General features: G+C 37.5%; 3 protein-coding genes across 3 annotated transcripts; 2 read left to right on the forward strand and 1 right to left on the reverse strand.

The window, feature by feature from the left end:
* The first annotated feature begins 7,419 nt into the window (after positions 1-7,419).
* On the forward strand, positions 7,420-11,183 carry LOC148694671 (uncharacterized). Its single transcript, XM_088698286.1, has 7 exons — positions 7,420-7,753; positions 7,855-8,034; positions 8,686-9,202; positions 9,318-9,748; positions 10,447-10,538; positions 10,620-10,673; positions 11,124-11,183. The coding sequence occupies exons 1-7, from the start codon at positions 7,420-7,422 to the stop codon at positions 11,181-11,183; spliced, it is 1,668 nt and encodes a 555-aa protein (XP_088554412.1).
* LOC148694672 (replication protein A 70 kDa DNA-binding subunit B-like) lies at positions 11,121-14,370 on the forward strand. The gene is made up of 10 exons (XM_088698376.1): positions 11,121-11,271; positions 11,355-11,627; positions 11,730-11,829; positions 11,927-12,051; positions 12,124-12,205; positions 12,288-12,420; positions 12,881-13,038; positions 13,180-13,635; positions 13,739-13,891; positions 13,981-14,370. The coding sequence occupies exons 2-10, from the start codon at positions 11,558-11,560 to the stop codon at positions 14,009-14,011; spliced, it is 1,308 nt and encodes a 435-aa protein (XP_088554502.1). The 5' UTR covers positions 11,121-11,271; positions 11,355-11,557; the 3' UTR covers positions 14,012-14,370.
* Positions 14,371-15,377: 1,007 nt separating this feature from the next.
* Positions 15,378-16,431, reverse strand: LOC148694673 (uncharacterized). The gene has a single exon (XM_088699248.1). It carries the CDS (start codon positions 16,256-16,258, stop codon positions 15,695-15,697), a length of 564 nt encoding a protein of 187 aa, XP_088555374.1. The 5' UTR covers positions 16,259-16,431; the 3' UTR covers positions 15,378-15,694.
* Between the last annotated feature and the right edge of the window lie 5,500 nt (positions 16,432-21,931).

Consider the following 21,931-nt stretch of genomic DNA (forward strand, 5'->3'; position numbering starts at 1 on the left):
TTGATTTCGTGATTGTGTAATTCTGTAGAGTAAAAAGAAGTTTATTGAAAGAAGAAATACACATTGGGGCTGTGCATGAAGCACGAACACTTGAAAGAAATTAACATTATGTTTCTTTTCAGTTCTTCCTCATCTTAAGCAATTTCTTATCATTTTTATTCCTTAGAGATTATTAAGTTTGTGAAAATATGTAATTCATCAAAAACCCAATGCAACTTCAAAATTATGATTTTATTCAGTACTTGATTTAAAGGGATTGTAATTTTTTTCATAAATTTGTTTATGGTGTTTCAACCAAGTATGTTGTTTGCAATAACAATTCGAGAATTTAATTATAAACTAGCCGTCCCTTTGGGGCATCCGATAAAATTCAAAACTAGTCTCTCTGCACATGTGCTTAAAAACTAGGCTGTTGAATAAAAATTAGCGCTTAGCTTGTGTGAATAAAAAATTGTAAATAGCGCATAGTGCACCGTGATAAAATAAAAGCCTTTCACATTTGCAAAAGCGTGTGCATGAATGCTAGTTTTTCATTTATGTGAAAAGATGTCAATAATGATGTATATAAACTAGCTCCCAACTCAATTAAAACCCATGGCAGAAACACACAATACTGAAGTTACGTAACAAGTATCACCGTACCTAGAATTCCAAAATATTACAATTCAATTAGTTAGGGTTTTTCCGATTCGTCCATGAGGTAGGAGTAAAAACACTAAGAGAGATAGGATAAATACAAGAATTACAAGTTCAATTAAACTTTAAACTTTGTACTCCAAAGTCTCAACTTGTTCACAATAAACAACTAAACTTTGTGTTCGATTCAAGTTTCATTTTCTGCAGCTTCAGCTGACCTAGAGCCATGAACGTTGCTACGACGAACTTTCTCCAACACCCATGAGCAACAACCCTTGGACTGTACCATTTCGGTCTTTCCAGATTTAGTTGTGCCCGACTCCACTTGTTCTTCTTTTTCCATCTGCATCTTCTTCTTGTGGAGGTCTCTCAGCACATGTGCTTCAGCAAGACTATAACCAGCAGTAGACATGGCCTTGAATCTTTGTAAATTAGTCAAGTGTTTTTGGACTTGATTTTTCTTTCCTTTTTTTGTAAAGGGTATATTTGATTGGAACTATGAGGTGTCGTATTTATAACGTTTATGATGCGCCTTGGAGAGCAAGAAAAGATATGAATATGACAATATTGGCAATACATTTCTTTTTCAGTTTACTGTTGACTGGTGGACTTTTGAAGTTAGCAACCAAAGCCAAAATGGATAGCTTGCTTACCAAGGAAAAGACTTTTTCTCACAAAAGGAAACTACGCGACCATTTCCTATATATATGCTTTTCTTTGTAAAAAGAAAAGTTGCGTACATTGCGATAACAAGTGAGGGTGCAACGGTGAGAAAACCATTCAAGTTAGAAGTAAAGAGGCCAATTCTACAAGCGAGTATGAGAAGAAGCCTCATGGGCCTATTGGACCAAGCCTTCCTGTGGGAGAAGGATCCCCATCATAACGGTAGGTCAGCCTCTAAATTAGGAGAGTTTTTCACTGTGCTGGAAACATGACTTGGTACATTAAGTGCCATAATATAAGGGGTTGGATAATAATTTTTTTTTTCAACCACTTGTATTATGATATTGGTGTACCGGGCCGTGTTTCGGCACACTAAAAATTTTCTCCCAAGTTGGGTAGCGCCTTCCTTTGGTGGTAATTGCTCGAGTTAAGATCACTGCCCAGTTGCATTTTCTATGCAACTCCCATGCATCTTGTTGGACTTTTTTCTCGTTTTTTTAAAACCAAATGAACTCATAAACCTTGTTAAAGGGTATTTTGCTGGTCAGTTCTTAATGTTCTCAAAATAATTACAATTGATGCTTAACTTCACCAGCTCATTTAATTTTTTTTCTCTATTATGCAGATAAGTATCGGGGATGAAAGACGCTGTACTCGTTGATCGATTTTTCGACCAATCCACAGGTGTATCGTCCTCGATAAAACGTTATAATTACCAAAACCAATCAATCCTTGCGGGTTAACGTTTTTGTTTTTTTTTTTTTGGGCAAATTGCGGGTTAAGGTTAGCGACTGAGTGTGCAGCCTGGAACAGCAAAGGTGCAGCAGCAGAAGATGCACAATACAGTGAGCGCCTAAAAATTCGCTTGCTTCCAATGTGCCAAAGCAGAAAACTGGTTTGTGCCTCTGAGGAATTGTTTTTTATTGATGCCTTTATTGGAGGTGGTTGTCAATCTGCAGTTGCAGTAGTCAGCTGTGGTTGATATTGTTTTCTGCACATGGAAAGAAGAATCCAACATTACTTTTATTTGTTATTCATGGCTTATCATTTTACACCTCTCATTTACACACTCATAAGAAGCCTACCTACCATTAATACCATCGCTTTCCTTCCAAACAAGGACAACGTGGACGCCGGAATTTGCCACGGGGCGATTTGCACGTGAATGATTTCTGACCGTAAATGGATTGTCGGCCTCGTTTTAGTTTTGGAGCTGGCGTGCTTTAGTGGTCGGGAACTTTGCATTATTCACGCCCGACTGACCCTAGGACTCTGAAATATTAGGGATTAATCATCGAAATTGATTGTTCGCTTATACTCTAATCACATTTCACATGGATTGGTGGGATCTCTACGTAAAACTATTCTAGAGCCTAGGACTCTGAAATATCAGGGCTTAATCATGGAAATTGACTGTTCGCTTTTTGTCGATGTAAATTTCCGCCATTTCTAGTTTTGACAAAAATGCACCTGTAAAACAATCAACACATTTGATCAAAAACCTAAGCCTCACGCGCCCACAAGGTTTTTTTTTTTTTTTTTTTTGGGAGGGGTGGGGGTTAGGCCAATGGATCTCCGATGCCTAAATTAGTTTGTATGAGAAGAGTAAAGTGTTTAGGGCTTTTTTAGGGGTGTAAAAGCTTACCGAAATTTGGTAGAATTGGGGGTAATATAGGGGAGTGGCCAGCCATGGTTTTAGGGTTTTACCCTACACATGGCGGCATCCTATTGTCCAAAGTTTTATAGAGAAATATTCTCAAGATATTAAATAGGAAATAATATCTTGAGATAATAGAGTATTTATCCCTAATTGATTTAAATAGGGATTACTTACTTGAATGGAGTCAATCTTCAATTGAAAATGTATATAAAGATAGGATTTGGGTAGTTAATCTTTATCTTTAATACTTTGACTTTTCCTTGCCAAGGGCAGGTGAGCTGTGGACAGTCGTATTTAGCTGCAGGGACCTTCAGAGGTGTAAGTTAAGCATGGGAGTATCTGAGAGGCCTGCCCATTTAATGAGGGCAATCTTGTCTTTCTTGAGCAAAAGTCCACGTGTCGCCTCTAGAATTTTTGGGATTATTTTAGGCACCACAAATGTCCTTACACCTGCTGGGCTGCACGTAGGAAAATAACAGTAGGTGTAGAAATCCCAAACTGCATGGCCTTGTAGAGTTGTTTCCCAATTTGAACTAGATCTCCTTTCTTGATTTACAGATAGACTTCTTCTAGGAAAACGAAACCAATTGCCCCCAATACCTATTTAATTCTGCCTTAAGCATGAGATTAAATAATTTTGGAGAACAATCATCATTCCAACAAGGAAGAGAAAAGCCACAGGAAATTTGTTCCCCCTCCCTTAGTTTTCTTCTTTTCTTGTCCTTGCAAAGACTCGTCTCTCGTTGTTCTTCTTTTTTTCCGTGCTGCACCAAGGTAAGAAAAATTTGAATTTTTCCTCTTAATTTTTTTTTGGAACTCCGGGGCTTGAAGGCAAGGATTGAGGAGGTGCACGATGCCCTGGGGTGCGAGGAGGCTAGCTTGGGCTAGGCCTCCATGGCTGCTAGGCACATGCCCGTGCAAGTGAGAGGAGAAAGAGTAGGAAAGACCAGTGTGGACCAACTCTCTGGTCCTTGCGGCCTGGGCTTTGCTGGGCTTGCGTGCGAGAGAGAAGAGGAGGAAGGAGATGCGAACTTCCTTCCGTGTTGGGCTGGAGCGGCTTGGGCCGCATGCAATAGAGAGAGTGAGGGTTAGGCCCTCTTGTGGCCTGGCCGAGTTGACAAGCTGGGTTGTGGGGCCTGGCGCTAGGCTCAACAATCCTTCATTATTATTATTTTTTTGTTTTCCTTCTTGCGAGCTGCATTCTAAATATTTTTCTTCGTACTTTTTTGCAGGAATTTTGAGATGTCTTATTCTGATCGCAAAAGTGACAAATATTCTCTTTCCTTGTACCGTCAAGGTGGTTCTTCTGGCAAGGTGGGCTACTTCAAGGCTGCACATGTCCAGATCAATTCTGAAGAGTTGTTTTGGGATTTTTTTTCAAGATGTAAAAGCATGCAATTCTGCCTGGGGTTTGTGTCAAGTGGGTGAAGGATGATAGCGGCCATGAGCCATGTGGTGAGGGTGCCACTGCTAAGAAGAAGGCTATCAAATTCCATCCATATTACTTCATGTTGGGATTTACTTTTCCCATGCTACGTCTTTTCCAAGAGGTGATTTTCTCCATGAAATGTGTGCCTGCTCAATGCTCCCTGAATACAGTTGATGCGATGGTGGGGTTCTCGAACTTGAGCAAGTTCTTTGATCTTGGTTTGACCATAAATGAGTTCTGGTACTTCTTTGAGATTGGCTACAATAAGGGCGTGTGGCAGTTAAGGTCTCGTCATAGGCTGCTTGATGCTTCATATAAAGTGATCATAAGTGGGAGAGGGATACCTTAGAGGTAAGTGGAGAGTGAGAGTCTGACTCCTCTCTTGAGCTACGCGTTTCGACTGTCTTTATTAGTGGTAAGTGAACTACTTCATTCCTGGCTTGCATGAATTTTTGTTGAGGGTCCTTTTTACTTTGTATAGATTTGGAATTTGGCTCAACTCTAAGAATTTCAGTGGATATGAAGAAAATACACATCACCTTGGGCATTCTTCCTGAGTACTATGAGTGACGCTGGCTACTCAGTCCTATTTGTTGGGAGAAAGGCGGGCTACCTCCGAATAAAGAGATAAAGAGGATAAAAGAGGACGCGTTTGCTTGTTCGATCGCTGTTGTAGAGTCTACTGCCAAAGAGGGTGTAAAGAAGAGATCTTTCTCACCTTCTTGTAAGTCTTCGACCGAGTAGAAGCCAATGACTTTTTCTGCTGCTCGCGAAGGCTCATCTGCTACTGAGAAACTTGTCATCGATCTGACTTCTCCTAAGAGGACGAAAAAGATTGTTGAGTCTGAGCCTGTGAAACCTACTGCTCCAAAGGTAGCCACGACCATTGCTGAGATGATTGCCCAGCATAAAGGTTCGATGATGCCCCCGATGTCTGGGTTTGTGTCGAAGCATGCGTCGGGATCTAAGTTTGGTTTGGCTTCTGAGAGGCTCGCCCGTATAAAGAGTAGGAAAGTGGATTCTATTGCTAAGGTGGCGCATAGGCCTGTTCCTCCTTCTTTTGAGATTAATTCGTCTGTTGAGAAATGAAAGTCTACTACCACGAGTAGTTGTGAAAGATCAACTAAGTTTGAGGCTGGGGAGTTTCCTGAGGTTTGTGCGCTGCTGAAGGCAGACCTGCTTGAGGACGTCGATGCATGCGCCAAGTTTGTTGATAGTGTTGGGAAAGTTGTTTTCGGCTCGGACTCTTTTTGTGAAACATCCTGCCTACTCAAGGAGGTCCTCCCTGATTGCTACAATGCATAATACTTTGATCTTGGTAGCTGAGTCTATGCGCGTTGATCAAGATGTTGGCAAGTGTGCTAAGGAGGTTAAAGTGGCGTTGACGACTCAATTTCACTCAGTTGCTGAAAAGATCGAGAAGCTCGAATTAGAACTCGCCTTTTTGAAAGGGTCTGACATCTCTGCTCCCACTTCTATGCAGCTGGAGACCGTTTACAAAAGGTTATCTATTTGAAGGCTAAGCTTTGTACGACTCAAGCGATATTAGAAGCTGCAAAGAAGGAAGTCAATCGTGTTACACCGGTGGTCAAGGCCCTTGAGCGTGTCAACTTAAAGTTATGATTTGCTTGTTTTACCAAGGATGAGGAGCTTGTCTTCATGCATTCTGAAGTGTTTCGTCTCAAGGATGTTGCCAGTAAGCTTGAGTTTAAGGAAGTGGTTCTTTAAGATGCGTTGTCTGCTAGCGAGAACCTGAAGAAGGAACTGGATACGCTATAGTTAGTTCACACTAGGCTTGTTGAGGAGAATGTGCAGCTAAAAAATAAGAGGGTCAGCCATGAAGTGGCGTTTGTTTCTTGTCAGGCCGATTTCTACAAGCTTGGCTATGTAGACCATCTTCAGGGTAGGCCGTTGGATTATGAGTTTTTTGAGAAGGACTTCAAGACTTTCTCCATTTCTCCAGTTGATCTGCTTGACTTCTCGTTTGAGGCTGCCTTTGGTGGAGCAGCTACGGGTTAGGCAGTCCAGGCAAGGAGGATGAGCTGATGGAAGCTTTGTCTGCTGAGAGCGGTGTAGCTGCTAAAAGTATGGCAGTTAAGGAACCAATGGTTACGCTAGGGGTGGGCAAACGAGCCCTGGCTCGGCGGGTGGGGGTAGGTATTGGTTGTTCGGGGCAGGTCCATATTATTTTACATGCAAAACGGTACGAGGTGGGACAGATCTAGTTTTCTAAATACACGGGCCCCCAGCCCGAACCGTATCAAGTAAACACACACACTTTTTCTCTCTCTATCTCTCTCTCTCTCTCTCTCTCTCTCTAAAACTCTTCTCCTCAGTCCTCATTCTCGATCTCCCTCTTCTAGAGTCATCCTTCTCGATCGCTCTCTATATTCTAGACTGACTCTTATCCCTCTCGATTTTTAGTCTCTCTCTGTCGAACTCCAAGGTACAGACGACTAAGTCAGTTTCTCTCTGTCGAACTCGAGGGGATGAACAACAAAGTCAAACAACATGAAATGATGAATCAATCATCTCCTCTGTTTGACTCAAATTTGCATGAAAGCCGAGCTCTGCTGACGGTCATTTTCAGTTTCAAGGTAATATGTTTTAGGGATTTAGGATTGAAAATTAAATTAGGATTTAGGGATTTTGTTGGGTTCTTGAATCTTGACTTTTATTCTGTTCCAATTTCAAGTTTTTTGTTTAATTGAATTTGAATATTCTGTTAGGTATTTTTAATTAGATTATGTAAATTGGATTTGTATGTCTCTCATGGGTTTTATGAAGAAGCACTCCAACTACATGACAAAATGCGTGAACTGGGGGTTTGGGGAGATGGGTTTACATTTCCTTTAGTTATTAGGGAGTGTGCATGGTCATGTTATACATATGGGTTTTTAGAATCATCTTCATGTTGTCAATGACTTGTTGGCAATGTATGGGAAAATTGGTTTTGTTAAACTATGGTCTCTAGCTATACCTTTAATCATGACTGCGAAGGTGCTACTGAGATGTTTAGCAGGATGAATATATGGCTCTTCAGTATCCTATTCTTTTTCCATTTGGTGAAGATGGTTATAGGAAAGGTCTTCCCTGGAATCCAAATTTCAGAGGGAAAAAACAAAAAACTGGAAGGGTATCTATGAAAGCATTTCTAGGTTATCAAATTCAAGATAGGGTGGGTCATAATAGCACCCTATTAAAAGGTGGTAGATTATTTCAACAGTATTTAGTCGATGCATATGCCACACTTGAAGAAGATAGACTTTATTTCATTAGAGCAAATCAAAGTTCCCTAAGAACAGAGGGTCTTATGGGAATTCGTGAGGCACTAAGAAAGGGAAATGCAAGTGGATCGAACGTTGGTAAGAGGATTATCTTGCCTACTTCGTTTACGGGTAGTGTTAGATATATGATAAACAATTATCAGGATGCTATGGCCATATGTGGTATTTTGGAAATCCAGATCTTTTCATAACCTTCACTTGCAATGTCAAATGGCCTGAAATTGTTGAAGATATGCGTCAACAACCTGGATGTAGGGTTGAGGACATGCCAGATATAATATCAAGAATTTTCAAAGCAAAGCTTGATCATATTATCAGCTATATAAAATCTGGTCAACCTTTTGGCAAGGTTGAATCTGGTTAGTGTGCTGACTTTGTCCAGTTCTCTGCCTAATTCGTTTTTTTTTCTTTTTAGCATTCTCAACTGATATTAGTATGTTCTTTTTACGACAGTAATTTACATCGTGGAGTTCCAGAAAAAAGGCCTACCTCATTGTCACATTTTGGTTTGGGTTAGTAAGGAGTGTAAGTGCCATTCTCCTTTTGATGTAGATTCAATCATTTTAGCTGAGATTCCTAATTAGAAATTTGACCAGTTTGGATATGACGCTGTTTCACAATTCATGATCCATGGTCCGTGCGGTCTTGCAAATGAAAAATCACCTTGCATGAAAAAAAAAAAATGTACAAAGAAATTTCCAAAAGTTTTTACAACTGAAACGACTTTTAACCATGATGGTTTTGTTACGTACAGACGTAGGGAAACAAAAAATGTTTTTGTTAAAATGGAATCAAGCTTGATAATGCTTTTGTGGTCCCTTACAATTGTGAGTTGTTATTGAAGTATCAAGCTCATATAAATGTTGAGTCATGTTGTCAATCAATGCTCATTAAATACCTTTTCAAGTACATAACCAAAGGTACAGACAGGGCTAGAGCTGTTTTTGAGGATCAAGAGTTTAATGAAGTTGTTGCTTATCTTAATTGTAGATTTTTGTGTCCTTTTGAAGCGGTTTGGAGACTGTTACAATTTCATATTCATTTTAGAGAACCCTCTGTTGAAAGATTGTGTACCCACCTTCCTTTCGACCAAAATGTTGTTTTTCAAGAGGATGTAAATTTAAGCCATGTTGTTAACCAACCTAATCTTGAAAGCACGATGTTAACAAAATGGTTTGAGATGAATGCTCAAGATATTGATGCATCTGAATTGTGTTATGCTGAATTCCCTTCTAAATATGTTTGGACTAACGATGATAAACAGTGGAGGCGTAGGAAAAAAGGTAGATGCCTTGGTAGAGTTGCGTATGTTCACCCTGCTGCTGGTGAATTGTACTATTTGAGAATGTTGCTCAATTACCAAAAGGGTGCCTTGAGTTTTGATCATTTAAGAACAATTAAAGGTGTTCTTCAACCCACATTCCAAGCTGCATGCAACATGCTTGGTTTGTTAGGGGATGATAAGGAGTGGAACAATGCAATGCTAGAAGTTGTTCTTACTGCCTTATCATTCCAATTAAGACAGTTGTTTGTTACCTTAGTTCTTTTTTGCGATTTTGACCCATCCGCATTGTTTAAAGCCCATTGGAAAACCATGTCTGATGACATTACAAGTAGAACGCTTAATGCTTTTGGGTTACAGGACATCTCTAGGTGTGAAGAGGAAGTTAAAAAATTCTCTTTTGTATGAGCTAGAAAAATTGTTTGTGGCTTCAAATAGTTCTTTGTCTAAGCATCATCTCCCTCAGCCAAACAGAGAGTCCATGGACAGACTAAGAAATAGAAGCTTAAAAGAGGAGTTAAATTACGACACTGAATCACTTAAGGAGCATCATTCTCTCATGCTCGCACAGTTGAATAAAGAGCAAAATATTGTTTATGACAATGTTATGCAAGTGGTGGATAACAAAGAGGCTGCTCTGTTTTTTGTGCATGGTCATGGTGGAACAGGCAAGACTTTTTTGTGGACTACCATCATGGCTAGAATTAGATCACAAAACGGTATTGTTTTAGCAGTCGCTTCATCTGGGATTGCTTCCCTGTTGCTTCCTGGTGGAAGGACTGCACATCTAGGTTTAAAATTCCAATTAATGTTACTGATTGTTCAGTTTGTGAAATAAAGAAAGGAACTCATCTTGCAAAATTAATTGTTGATGCATCGCTTATTGTTTGGGATGAAGCACCAATGAACCATAAACGTTGTTTTGAAGCTCTAGATAGGTCTCTCCGAGATGTTCTTAAATGATCAAAACCAGGTTTAGATGATTTACCATTCGGAGGAAGCCAATTTTATTTGGAGGTGACTTTAGGCAAATTCTGCCTATTGTTCCGAATGTAAGCAGAGCAGAAATTGTTGAAGCTTCATTGACGAGTTCTTATCTCTGGCTGTATTTAACTATTTTTTTCCTTAAAGAAAATATGAGGCTTTCAAAAATAGGTTTGAACGAACTGGAAAAATCCGAATTGACTCATTTTGCAAATTGGAAATGGTCAAATTGCTGAATCTATTTGTTCAGGTGATGATGAGAGTTCTTGGGTTCAAATACCAAGGGATTTTCTCATTAATTTTGATGATAACCGGATCCAAAGCATGGTTTCAGCGGTGTACACAAGTTTCAAAGAAAATTTTCTAAACGTATTGTATTTGAAAGAGAGAGCCATTGTGACACCGCGAAATAATACCGTAACTGAGATAAATGATTTTATGTTGGGTTTGGTGCTCGGCAAATGTCATACCTATCTTAGTTTTGATTCTGTGTCTTCTTCGACAGAAAATGTTGAGAATCTTGATATTCTTTATCCTATGGAATTTTTGAACCAACTTGAATTAGCTGGTTTACCGCACCACAAACTGACTTTGAAAGTTGGTATGCCGGTGATGTTGCTTAGAAATTTAAACCAAAGTTGTGGCCTGTGTAACGGAACACGCTTGGTTGTGATGCAGTTAACCGAAAGAGTTGTACAAGCAAAGATCATTACAGGTAGCAACATTGGTGAGGTAGTTTATATCCCAAGGATTATTACAGAATCATCACAAAATAAATATCCATTTACTTTACGAAGACGACAGTTTCCTCTGAGGGTTTGCTATGCAATGATGATCAATAAAAGTCAAGGACAATCCTTGAAAATTGTTGGTTTATTTCTCTCTTAGCCAGTTTTTTCTCATGGCCAGCTATACGTTGCGTTGTCCAGAGTTACATAAAAAAAAGGTCTTAAAATTGTGATTGCTCACGATTCTGATGTTCCTTATGGATACACCAAAAACATTGTTTATAAAGATGTTTTAAGTCATTTGTGTGAAGGTCTGTGTGTTCGTTTTTGGCAATTTTAGTTTCTCTTTCGCTCACCATCTATTTTTCTAAATGTTAATCTATCTTATGTTCCATGAATATGATATTGTAGTTTTCACAGTTGTTATTTGCTTATAAAATCTGATCATCTGTAGATTAATGGAACCTCAACTGATTCGGTCCTTGGTGCCGTACGAACCAGCAAGCAAACTTGAAATTAGAGTATGCCGAATTTGGGTCACAAAGACTATCGGAGCTGATCCCTAGGCTGCAAGCTTGGACTCTATGTTTGTTGATAAAGAGGTTACAAAATTGAAACTTTATACTTATTAAATGCTTTAAACCTGCTTGCATTACTCATATTGTTTCTTTTTTTACACTACAAGGGAAATGCGATCCATGCAACTATGGACCCCTGGGATATCCAATTCTTTTCTGAGCAGCTTAATGTCGGTTTTACTTATGAGATAAACAAGTTTCGTGTCATCTGAAACAGAACTTTGAGCAAAATTGTCCCTCATAACGCAATGATTGAGTTGAACAGGTGGACAACCATAGTCCTGTTGAGAGAATTGGCCAAGTCATCCCAATGCAGTGGTTTAATCTGGTTGAATTTGATCAGCTTCACAAAAAAGTTGGCAGATATGTGGAACTAACAGGTAAACCATAACATATTTTTTGCCGGTAAACATTTAAATTCATTTTTAGCAATTCTAATGTAATTGACTTTACCGTTATTCTTTTTACTATACTCTGCATAGATGTTTTTGGTTGTTTAATGGCCTTACAACCAACAGAAGAGGTGAATGTGCAAAATGTTAGGGTTGCGAAAAAACGAAACCTGCAGATACAAAATATAAGGTCAATGATCTTTTTATTAAATTGGTGTTCTAAATTTATACATAAATGACCGTATAAACATGAGGTACAATATACTAACTGCATTTTGTTACCATAGAGGAGATCAAGTGAGGGTCACCCTGTGGGCAGATAGTGCTACAGGTTTTCAGGAGGCTGCACTCAAATCGCTGGTGCCGCCTGTATTCATTGCTTTGACTGCTCTTAAAGTCAACCAGTACCAAGGTTATACCACCCCATCGTTTAATGTAACAACTTCAAATTCTTTTTTACTAATTGCAATCTTTGTATTTACAGGGAAACCTGTTTTAGGAAGCACAGGCTTAACGGTGTGCTTTTTTAACCCCGAAATCCCGCAGCTCACGGAATATAAACAAAGGTAAATCAACAAGTCTTCTTTATCGTTTTACAAATTTATTATTTTACTAACCATTTCTTCTCACTAAAAATGTACAAAATAGATTTCAATACCTGAACATGCTCGTTGAGATTCTACCTAGCTCTGCTGAAGGGTATGCAAAGCCCCATGTGACTGCTGATTCTGAGTTAAAGACAATTGAAGAGTTGCTTTTCCTCGATCCTACACTGAACAAAGTTAGTTCATTGTCTTTGCGCTGTTAAATAAAGTGTTTCTTCTTTTGTGAATTGTATGTGTTGCAACCACTTCTTGCTTGATTCTCTCACATAATATGAAAAAAGCGTGTCATTTGTTGATTGTGTCTGACATTATTATGTTTGCACCGTCCTTTTAATGAACCTTATGCTACATTTTAGTTTATCTCTTTTACATTAACACAAAAGCATGATAAATGCATATTTTGGTATCTACTTAAGTTTCAATGGTGTTCATGTCTTTAAAGTGGTTGATCCATTTTTTATGAGAAAATGTTTCTTCTGTTTTGAATTTAGTTTTGGTCCAAATGTGTTTGATTTGTTTTCCATTCTTGCATTTTGGTTGCAGAAACAAGTCGTCACCAATTGTGTTATACTTTTTGGGTTCATCATCTTTTTTGCTCAATGTTTTAATGCGAGTAATGCATCTATATCATAACAGGATACAAAATTCATGTGTAGAGCGACGATTGTGGGTTATGATCTAAGCAAGGGATGGTGGTACAAATCGTGCCCCTCTTGCCACAAGGCTGCAAAGAAAATGTCTGCAGACTTTGAGTGCTATGAACATGGTTTGTTGAAAACATTGCCTGAACCATGGTAACAATCGCATCTAATTATTTAACATTGTTTACATTTCTTCACACTGCCTATACTTTTAGCAGCACACCGTGTATACTTTTAGCAGCAAACATTATCTTTCAAACTATCTGACGCAATGTGTCATCATTTGTTACTTAGGTTCATGATAAATTTTATTGTGGAAGACAACACAAATCAATTCAACCTTATGATGATCGGAAGACACGCTGAAAAACTTTTGGGTGCATCTTGCCACTCCCTGGTCATAGAAGAAGGGTACGATGATTCTTTTATGCTGCTGCCAAATCTTAAGAAATTTATTGGCACCACAAAAAAATTCCAACTTCGATTTGGAAATCAAAACAAGGAATTTCCCAAGACGGATTTTGTTGTGTGCGGATTATTTGAGGAACAACCACCATCTGTGACAGCAACTAGCTTGGTTGAACTGTGCACACCTGCTGCAAATGCCGAGAAACAGATTGTTAATGCTGCAACCCCTACCTCCTTTGTGCCCTTAGAACCATGTGCTCAAGACATCCAACTACCTGCATCAAACAAGACTACTGTCAAAAGAGCATTATTCGTTGAATCGGAAGCTGCCAAAAAACAAAGGTTTATTTTTCCTTATATCACACAACTTCGCAGTATATGAACGAATTATGTACATATTTGGAACCTTTAATTCTGACCTTTTAACTTGGACATCAATTGACAACAAAACATGTGAGGAAAGCCAGCCACAATCCACAATTCTAGCTACAATATCAAAGGAATTCACCAAGCCCGTCATTCCCAAAATAGAGCCTTCAGACAAAGTTCCTGTAAGCGCACTGAGAAGCAGGTCGCAAACCAAAAAACTCAAACAAAGGTATAATTATGGTGCATTATTTTAACTATTATGCAAATACGATCTTTGCATCAACCCGTTATTGAGATTTGCTCTCATTTCCGTTTCAGTGTTGGAGATGTTGATTTCCTGAAAAAATGATTTCTCAAGGATTTAATGATGGCCTGGTGCATGTGATTATACCTATGTACATTTTTTGGGCATTTTACTTCAAAACTTAAGCACTGCAAGCACCGCTAGCACTGGAAGATTATGTTTTTATGTTTATTTTTTGCAATCGTTGAGGTGATAACATGGCTTGCAAGACATGTACTTTGTCGAGTTGCATGCACAGACAATCTGTGTGGACTACATGTTGCTTCAGTTCCTTATGTTAAAACAATATTTTGTTGTGATTATATTTTTGGTTATGTCAAACTTCTAAATAGCCCTTTTGAATGTCAATGGACTGATTATGTAAAGTTAATTCGATATAACTGCAAGCTAAAATACTTATTCTACCACAACGGTTAACTTTTGTGTACGGTTTTCACATTATGTTGAACCATTTCTGTTGGTTTATGCTTTTTTAAAATTGGCTAAGTTGGGTTATATATATTGTAGACTAATATTGCTTCTCCCATCAGGTGCTTTGTGTAGATTTTGTGGGTCTTTAGATAATGGTGATTCATAATTACACACTATTAGAATGATTCTCTAATAATTCAAGCCTGTCCTACATTACGATTTCAAACCCCCGCAGCAACGCGCGGGCAATTTTCTAGTATATAGCTAACAGTCGAGTCTCAGAGATTCTGTCAGATGAAATCAAACGCAAACCTCCACATATCTTGACCTTTGTTCTCAGTTGGTCGAATTGATTCCTGAACAACAGGAACGTTAAAGGCAGAAAAGTGCAACCGGGCAATATCACTGTTGATGATAGGGTTGTTGTGGTACAGAGTGAATTCCAGAAGGCATATTAAAAAGGGATTGGTTCATTTGCAGCTGCTTTAAACGGCTTGCTAGTGCACTTTCAGGTCGGTATCTTTCATTTTCGTTTGACTGAGGCAAGATAGGTGTATCGGGAATTAATGGGGTTAATGGAAATTTTAATTTGGGGTTTAATTCTTAACAGACTTCACTAGAAAAGTTTAAATCTGAATTTTTTTACCGCATGGGCTAATATTCTATCACCATGTATCCAAAGTACGTAGCAGTGGTTTGATTCTTTGATCTCTTCATCATTCTACATTTTGTTTGTTACTTGTATTTGTTTTCTACTTTTCTACCTGCATGTTTTGCACGTCGTATGTCGTGTTTGAAGGGGATTACGAAATACGAATGGGATGAATTTATTCTATTTATCTGTCCAATATTTATGCCTTCCTCATTTATTCATTATAGGAGAAAACAGCACCAAAAGTGTCACTTCCCCACGTAGTATATACTATATAGTTTGCTAAGAATATATATACTTTAAAGAACACAGGAATCAAACTGCGCCTTTGAACCATAAAATTTGAAGTTGAGAAAGTTATGGAATTAGTTGCACGAATTTGATTCCAACAACTAATTATGTACTGATTTCTAAGCGGAATTTGTACACTGACAAAGATCTTATTTATAGGTATACAGATACGGAGTTGCCCTACAAGTTCATCTATATTTACAAAAGGGGCACCCAAAGTATCCGTTGGAATACTCATCATGATCAGTCATGATTCATCATCATTACTTCCAAGACACCACAATCGGTGGACGGAGCTCGGCTGCGCTGCAATTTTTGGTCCGAGTGGGAGACTGAGAGTGCTCGTCGTCTTAGATATGTCAACCTGCTCACTACTATCCCCGAACAGCATGCCCTCCTCTCGATGACTCCTCCTCTTCGATAAATGCGTCGATTCCGGCATCTTTCAATGTCCAATACAGGTGGTCCGTGAAGGTTTTGCGTGTGTCTTCAACGCTGAAGCTCAAGAATACGTCGTAAATCTCATCTTCTATTGAGGAGGAGGAGGAGGAGGAGGTGGCGGTGGTGATGGCGGAGGAGGAAGGCAGTGGAGGTCCGGGGGACGTAATGGTACTGGTATCCGTTAATTGTTGTTGCACCTGTACGATCCTTTTGCTACCACTCGGCCTCTGGAGCTGGTGCTCAGCGGGGGCGTGGAAGTTGGTCTTGGCGTTGGCTCCGCAGAACTCACGCGCCGCAGTGTCGTACGCACGCGCTGCCTCTTCAGCGCTGTCAAAGGTCCCGAGCCAGATGCGGGTCTTTTTCCCGGGATCTTTGATCTCGGCGGCGTAGCGTCCCCAACGACTCTTCCGAACACCTATGTACTGGATCTCATTCGAACCCGGGTTTGGGTCTTCGGAGCCGGATTTGGGTGGTGGGGACTTCAATGTCGGATCCATGGTTTTTGTTAATTGGAGCAAAGATGTGAGCTTTGAGGTACATAGAGACAGACGAATAAATAGAAGCTGATTCCCCAATCTACAGAGAGAATTTGGGGAAATTTGGAAATATAGCCCTTTTGAGAAACATCCCTATCTATATCATAATATTAAGAATTAGCATATTATTGTGTTATTAAAATGAGACGCTATACTGCGATGAAACCATTTGATATAAATCTTATTTTCTTTAATAAAGAAAACCTCTCCTCCAAACACCATGTGATTATTTATAAAATTATTTAATTATAGTCTGAATCTTTTAAATTATTATTCACTTTCTTTTATTTGGAAAGATAAAAAGCTTTGAATCTATGATAATCAAATAAACAGGATTGTGTGGCGACTAGGTTGCCGTGATTAGAGCACTTTCCAATGTATGAAGGCTTTCTGGGCAATAGGCAACTTAATCCCTTTAAATAAGTAGTAATTGATAGACCAGGCTATTAATATTAAAATATTAGTATTTTTTATTTTATAAAATAATAAAAGATAACTCTATTTTTAATTTAGGATAATAATAAAAGATTAGTTATAAGTATTCGAAAATATTGAAATGTAGTGTAAAGTGCAAGAACATGATTATGTATTTATAGAATATATATATATATATATATATATATAATTTTTTTATATTTTTAATTAGTCTTTTTTTTATTATAATTTTTAATATTTTGTATAATTTTTTAACTAGCATTTGCCTACACACTTTGTGTGTATGAATACATTTTTTTTAGAAAATGAGAAGGAGAGAGGGAGGAAAAGAGAGAGAGAGAGAGAGGCGGGTGGAAGGTTTTGTTTTTGGTTTTTATTTTATTTTTTTATTTTATTTTATTTTATTTTTAATATTAGAGACATTTTAATATCACATATAGATGAGGCTTCAATAAAAAACAGTAAAATTTGGACTTGCGAAATTACATTATTGCCCATCATTTTTTTTTGTGTGATAGAAGACTAAGTTATCTTTTCACCATCTTTTGGTTGACAAAGAGGATTTCATTAATTAATAGAGATAATTTAAATTGTGGTTGATGTCAGCCTTACGTGTCACATCCTGATTTTTTTTTTCCTTCTTCGTTTCAAGATGTGGCGTAAAAATAAATAAATAAATAAACTACAGCTTAATTAAAACTAGACGAGAAAAATCTGGAAAGAAACTTTTATTCAAACAAACGTAATTTACACGATACTATTACAAGAAAATTAAAGGAAAAGAAACAACACATTCTCAACCATTTTTTGTTACAAGACCAAGTCCAAATATCTACAAGAAGACCTCGACGTTTCTAGATCACAGACTAAACTTCCGATTTGAACCCTACAACAAATTTATAAAGAGTGAACCCTAAAAGCTCAGTAGAGGTCCTATGTCTAATACTTTTTATTATTAAATAAGAGATAAACTTACTCAAGATCGAAAAATATATACAAATGAATGAGATAAAGCAGGCCTGCACAATAGAGCAAGTAGGTCTGCATGTCCCATACCATGCATTCTACCATAGTGACTCCAAATGAATGAGATAAAGCAGGCCTGCACAATAGAGCAAGCAACCCAAAAATACCACTTTTGTTGGTCGTCTTGTTCATCTCAAGGTCGCCAAATTCCCCACTACTTCAAATAATTCCTATAAATTCCAATTTCCTCCCTGACTGGTATCTACGAAAGTTGAACTTAACTACACAAAAGATATTTCCATTACATAACCCAAGCCTTGAATATAACCATAAACTCCTTCACTTCAATATGTAATGAAATGCCATATATATATATATATATATATTCATAATGGAAACATCATATGCCAACACCAAGACTTAAATAATTAACTACATAAATATCACAATGATATCCATCAAGGGTGCCAAATTTAGGATTGAATAATATTGTATAAACAAATTACTCAATCAATAATATATATAGAAACATAAGTATATAAACTTATCGATATAAGTAAATAATTAAACTTATATCGTTCAACTCAATTATTAATCTCTAAATCCCCTACCTCGACTCCAGTCAAGCTAAAATTTCTTAACTTTCCCAAGCTCTGAGGCACCGTCGAGTATAATACCGAACGTCAGAGTAAAAGAACATGACAAACAAACCAAACATTTAGAATATTGTAAGGTAAATTACATTGTATCTCTTCAAATTTGGGTGCAATTGTAACCTCATACAACATCTTTAAAACATTTTAATTTCATACTTTAATTATCATTTTATTGCAATTTCATACATCCGTTAATCAAATTGTCAATTTGACCGTAAAGTGATGACATGGCAAATATAAGGCCGACATGTTTTGATAACATGGAAAATAAAAATAATTAAAATTTAAAAAATCAATTTAAAAATAAAACAAAATTAAAAATTACAAGGGCCCACCACCTTCTTCACGGAGAGAGATGGCAATGGCATCCACCCACTTTGCCATGCTTTTGTAGAATGACCTACTCCATAGATAGGGTTTGAATCTTGCTCTTTGAAATTGCGTAGAGGTTCGAAACAGCTTCTCTCTCTCTCTCTCTCTCTCTCTCTCTCTCTCTCTCTCTCTCTCTCTCTCTCTCTCTCTCTCTCTCTGCTTGAGAATAGCATGTAAGAATCCTATGTGGACTCAACTAATTAGGATAAAGGAGAAGTAATAGGTTGGTAATAAAAATCAAACATAATTTGAATACGTGTAAAGCTACATCCTATAATTGAGGAATACACTTTCAATGTGCATTTGAAAATCCTATGTGGACTTAACTAATTAGGATAAAGGAGAAGTAATAGGTTGGTAATAAAAATCAAACAGAATTTGAATACGTGTAAAGCTACATCCTATAATTGAGGAATACACTTTCAATGTGCATTTGAAAATAAGCACTAATCATAATTGCTCCATACACGGTTGTGATTGGGTGCAACGGGTGAACGATGAACCCTCCACAATAGATGGAAGTTGGCTACCATTGCATCTATATATAATGAATTCCCTGCTCACAGAGAAATGGAAGAGAAATGGTTCTATATTCAGGGGTCTATCACCATTAGAATATAAAGGTCTTTAAGTGAGTAGAAGAGTTCTTTTACAACCACCATGTCTTCAACAGGTAAGTCTTCTACCCATATGTATTAATATGTGATTTATGGCTCATGTTGAGTTTAATATTAGTTCCAACATTTGGTATCAGAGCCAACTTAACAGGCCTAGATCCATTGTATAGTTATACTACATGCTTCTGACAGATAAACCTCCTACCCTCCACATTCGTGTTCAACCACTTTCATATTTGAGATGGATCGATCAGTAGTAACATCAAAAGAATATGATTTACCATAACCATTAACAAGATATATAGAATCTGTCTTCAAATTGAACAACATTTGGTCCTGTGGATGACAAGGTTATCAAAACCCAAATAAATTTGGGAAGACATCAATGAATTTGTGGGTCTTCATAAGGATTTTTAATCATTATCAATGGGTATCGAATTGTATCACTAATAAATCCAGATCATTGGGCCAGATCATTGGGGTTGTAGTGACAACGCAAAGGGTGTGTATATCCTTTGCAGTCAAACACTATGACTTGCAAACAAGGATAAATTATTTTGGCGACTCCAATCTCCCATAGATTCCCTTGGCAATTAGGTAGGGTAGGAATTGCTCTTATGGTTTTATTTGACATGGTACTAAACTACTTCAGTTATTGCTGGGTTCTCATTTGTTGATAACTATATCACTTTGAGTTTTATCTTTTTTGCTCTTATACTAACAGTTTGGTTTGCAGAAATGTTAAGAACAATTAAGCACATTGTTCGATTACAGTAAAGCAAGAATATTTGTGGTTTAAAACTCATGAAATGCTCACATTCTTTTCCAAAGAATGGGTTGTATAAATTGTTGGTAGTTTTAATTAGTGTATGGCATCATGTAGATCATGCCATATTCTTGTGCAAAGACTTGTAATAATTGCATAATAAGATCCTTTGAATGATGGCTATACAATGAAGGTCAATGACAGTTTATATCTCTTGCCCAAAGGTGTGATATAAACATGCATTTAACAATCACTAATGGTTGTTTCAAGTTTTTCATGTCTTCGACTGCCAAATTTTTTATTCACGACAAGAAAAGGAAAGACAAAGGCTCTTCTTGATAGGCGTAGAGGTCACGTACACCTGAGAGCACCAGATCATGCCACACCTGCTCCTGCATTCGCCCCATCTCCCGTTCTCGGTCTCCAGATTGTTGGTATTTGAGTTTACGAACTAATACCAAATATGTGGGTGATACTTTATTTGATTTGTTGTTATTGTCACTAATAGCGTTAATTATTGAGTCACAGGTTGAGAGTTTGACTAAATTTTAATATATTTATGAGTCATTTAATTTGATTGGCATGTAAATTTTGATGGAATCAACCTATCACTATTTTGGTTTAATCTGATCCAAAACCCCTTAGTTTTCTTGTTATGAAGTTATCAATTGTTCAAAAATTGTGTGTGTGCGAGTAATTTAAAGGAAAATAGAAATACTTGGTATCGGTTTGCAGTGCATGTAATTAATTCATCTATGGGAGTAAGAACCATCCATGTTATTTCTATATGTGATTGGTGTTCGACAAAACCCTTACAAAGTAGTTAGGTTGCCTTCGGTTTTGGATGTAATTCCTGGAAAGAATCAGAAAGTATGCTTAATTTCTTTTTACCTGTTTTGTTGATCTTACTGTGAAATAAAGCATTACGTTTTATAAGCGATGGGTTTTCACTTTTCACGTGTGTCTTCAATTATCGGTTGCCCAATGCCTAGTACTTAATCAAGTATTGTAATGAGTCACTGATATGACCTTATTTTGTTAAAGTTGTTGAAGATTGCTACCCAATCAATCCAAGCTTGTTAAGTATGTTATAAGGTACACAATCCAACTTAAAAGAACCACCCATGTGGTTTAATAAACAAAAGACAGGTTGAATACCTTGCAAAACACATGGAGGAACTTTGCCTTTTTTATATGCCACTGATCCTTAAATCAAATCGGTTGGTGAAGAAACATTGTATGTCCAATAGTATTGTTTGATATTTTCCAGGGATTGGATTTGAGTAATTTTGAACTTAAATTTTGGTGATTTTGATTTACCTCGTATTTGATTTCCTGCTTTTGTTGTTACAAAATAGTGTTTATCATTTAGTTTTAGTCCAAGTGATAGAAGTCTTGGCAATCATCTTTCTCAAAAGCAAAGCTACTGTGAGCGATATTTTCTTCTACAGCTGTATAAGAGTATACCTTAACACCATAGTTAGGGGCCCCTAGCAAAATTATAACTTCCTCTAGGCTTGTAGACTCTGAATACATTAATGAGTGGTGGTGTCACAGCAGAGGGAATCATTGTAAGATGTCGATGGTCCTTGTTTCATTCATGTGATTATAATTGTTCACATTAATGCTTTTCTTGATCAGTCTTATTCAGGAATGATGCTAATGGAAAATAACTAAAGCTGTAACATCTAAAACAAATAATCATGTTACTTTAACCATTGGACAAATGTTTATTAAATCTTCACCGAAGTGAGATTTTATGGAAATTTTGCTCTGGGTGTTGTTCTCTATTTGGTAGCATATAGGATGGCAGAAGAGGTTA

The sequence above is a fragment of the Pyrus communis genome, chromosome 8 (genome assembly GCF_041283825.1).
Source record: "Pyrus communis isolate YQ-2024b chromosome 8, ASM4128382v1, whole genome shotgun sequence".
NCBI classification, from domain to species: Eukaryota; Viridiplantae; Streptophyta; class Magnoliopsida; order Rosales; family Rosaceae; genus Pyrus; species Pyrus communis.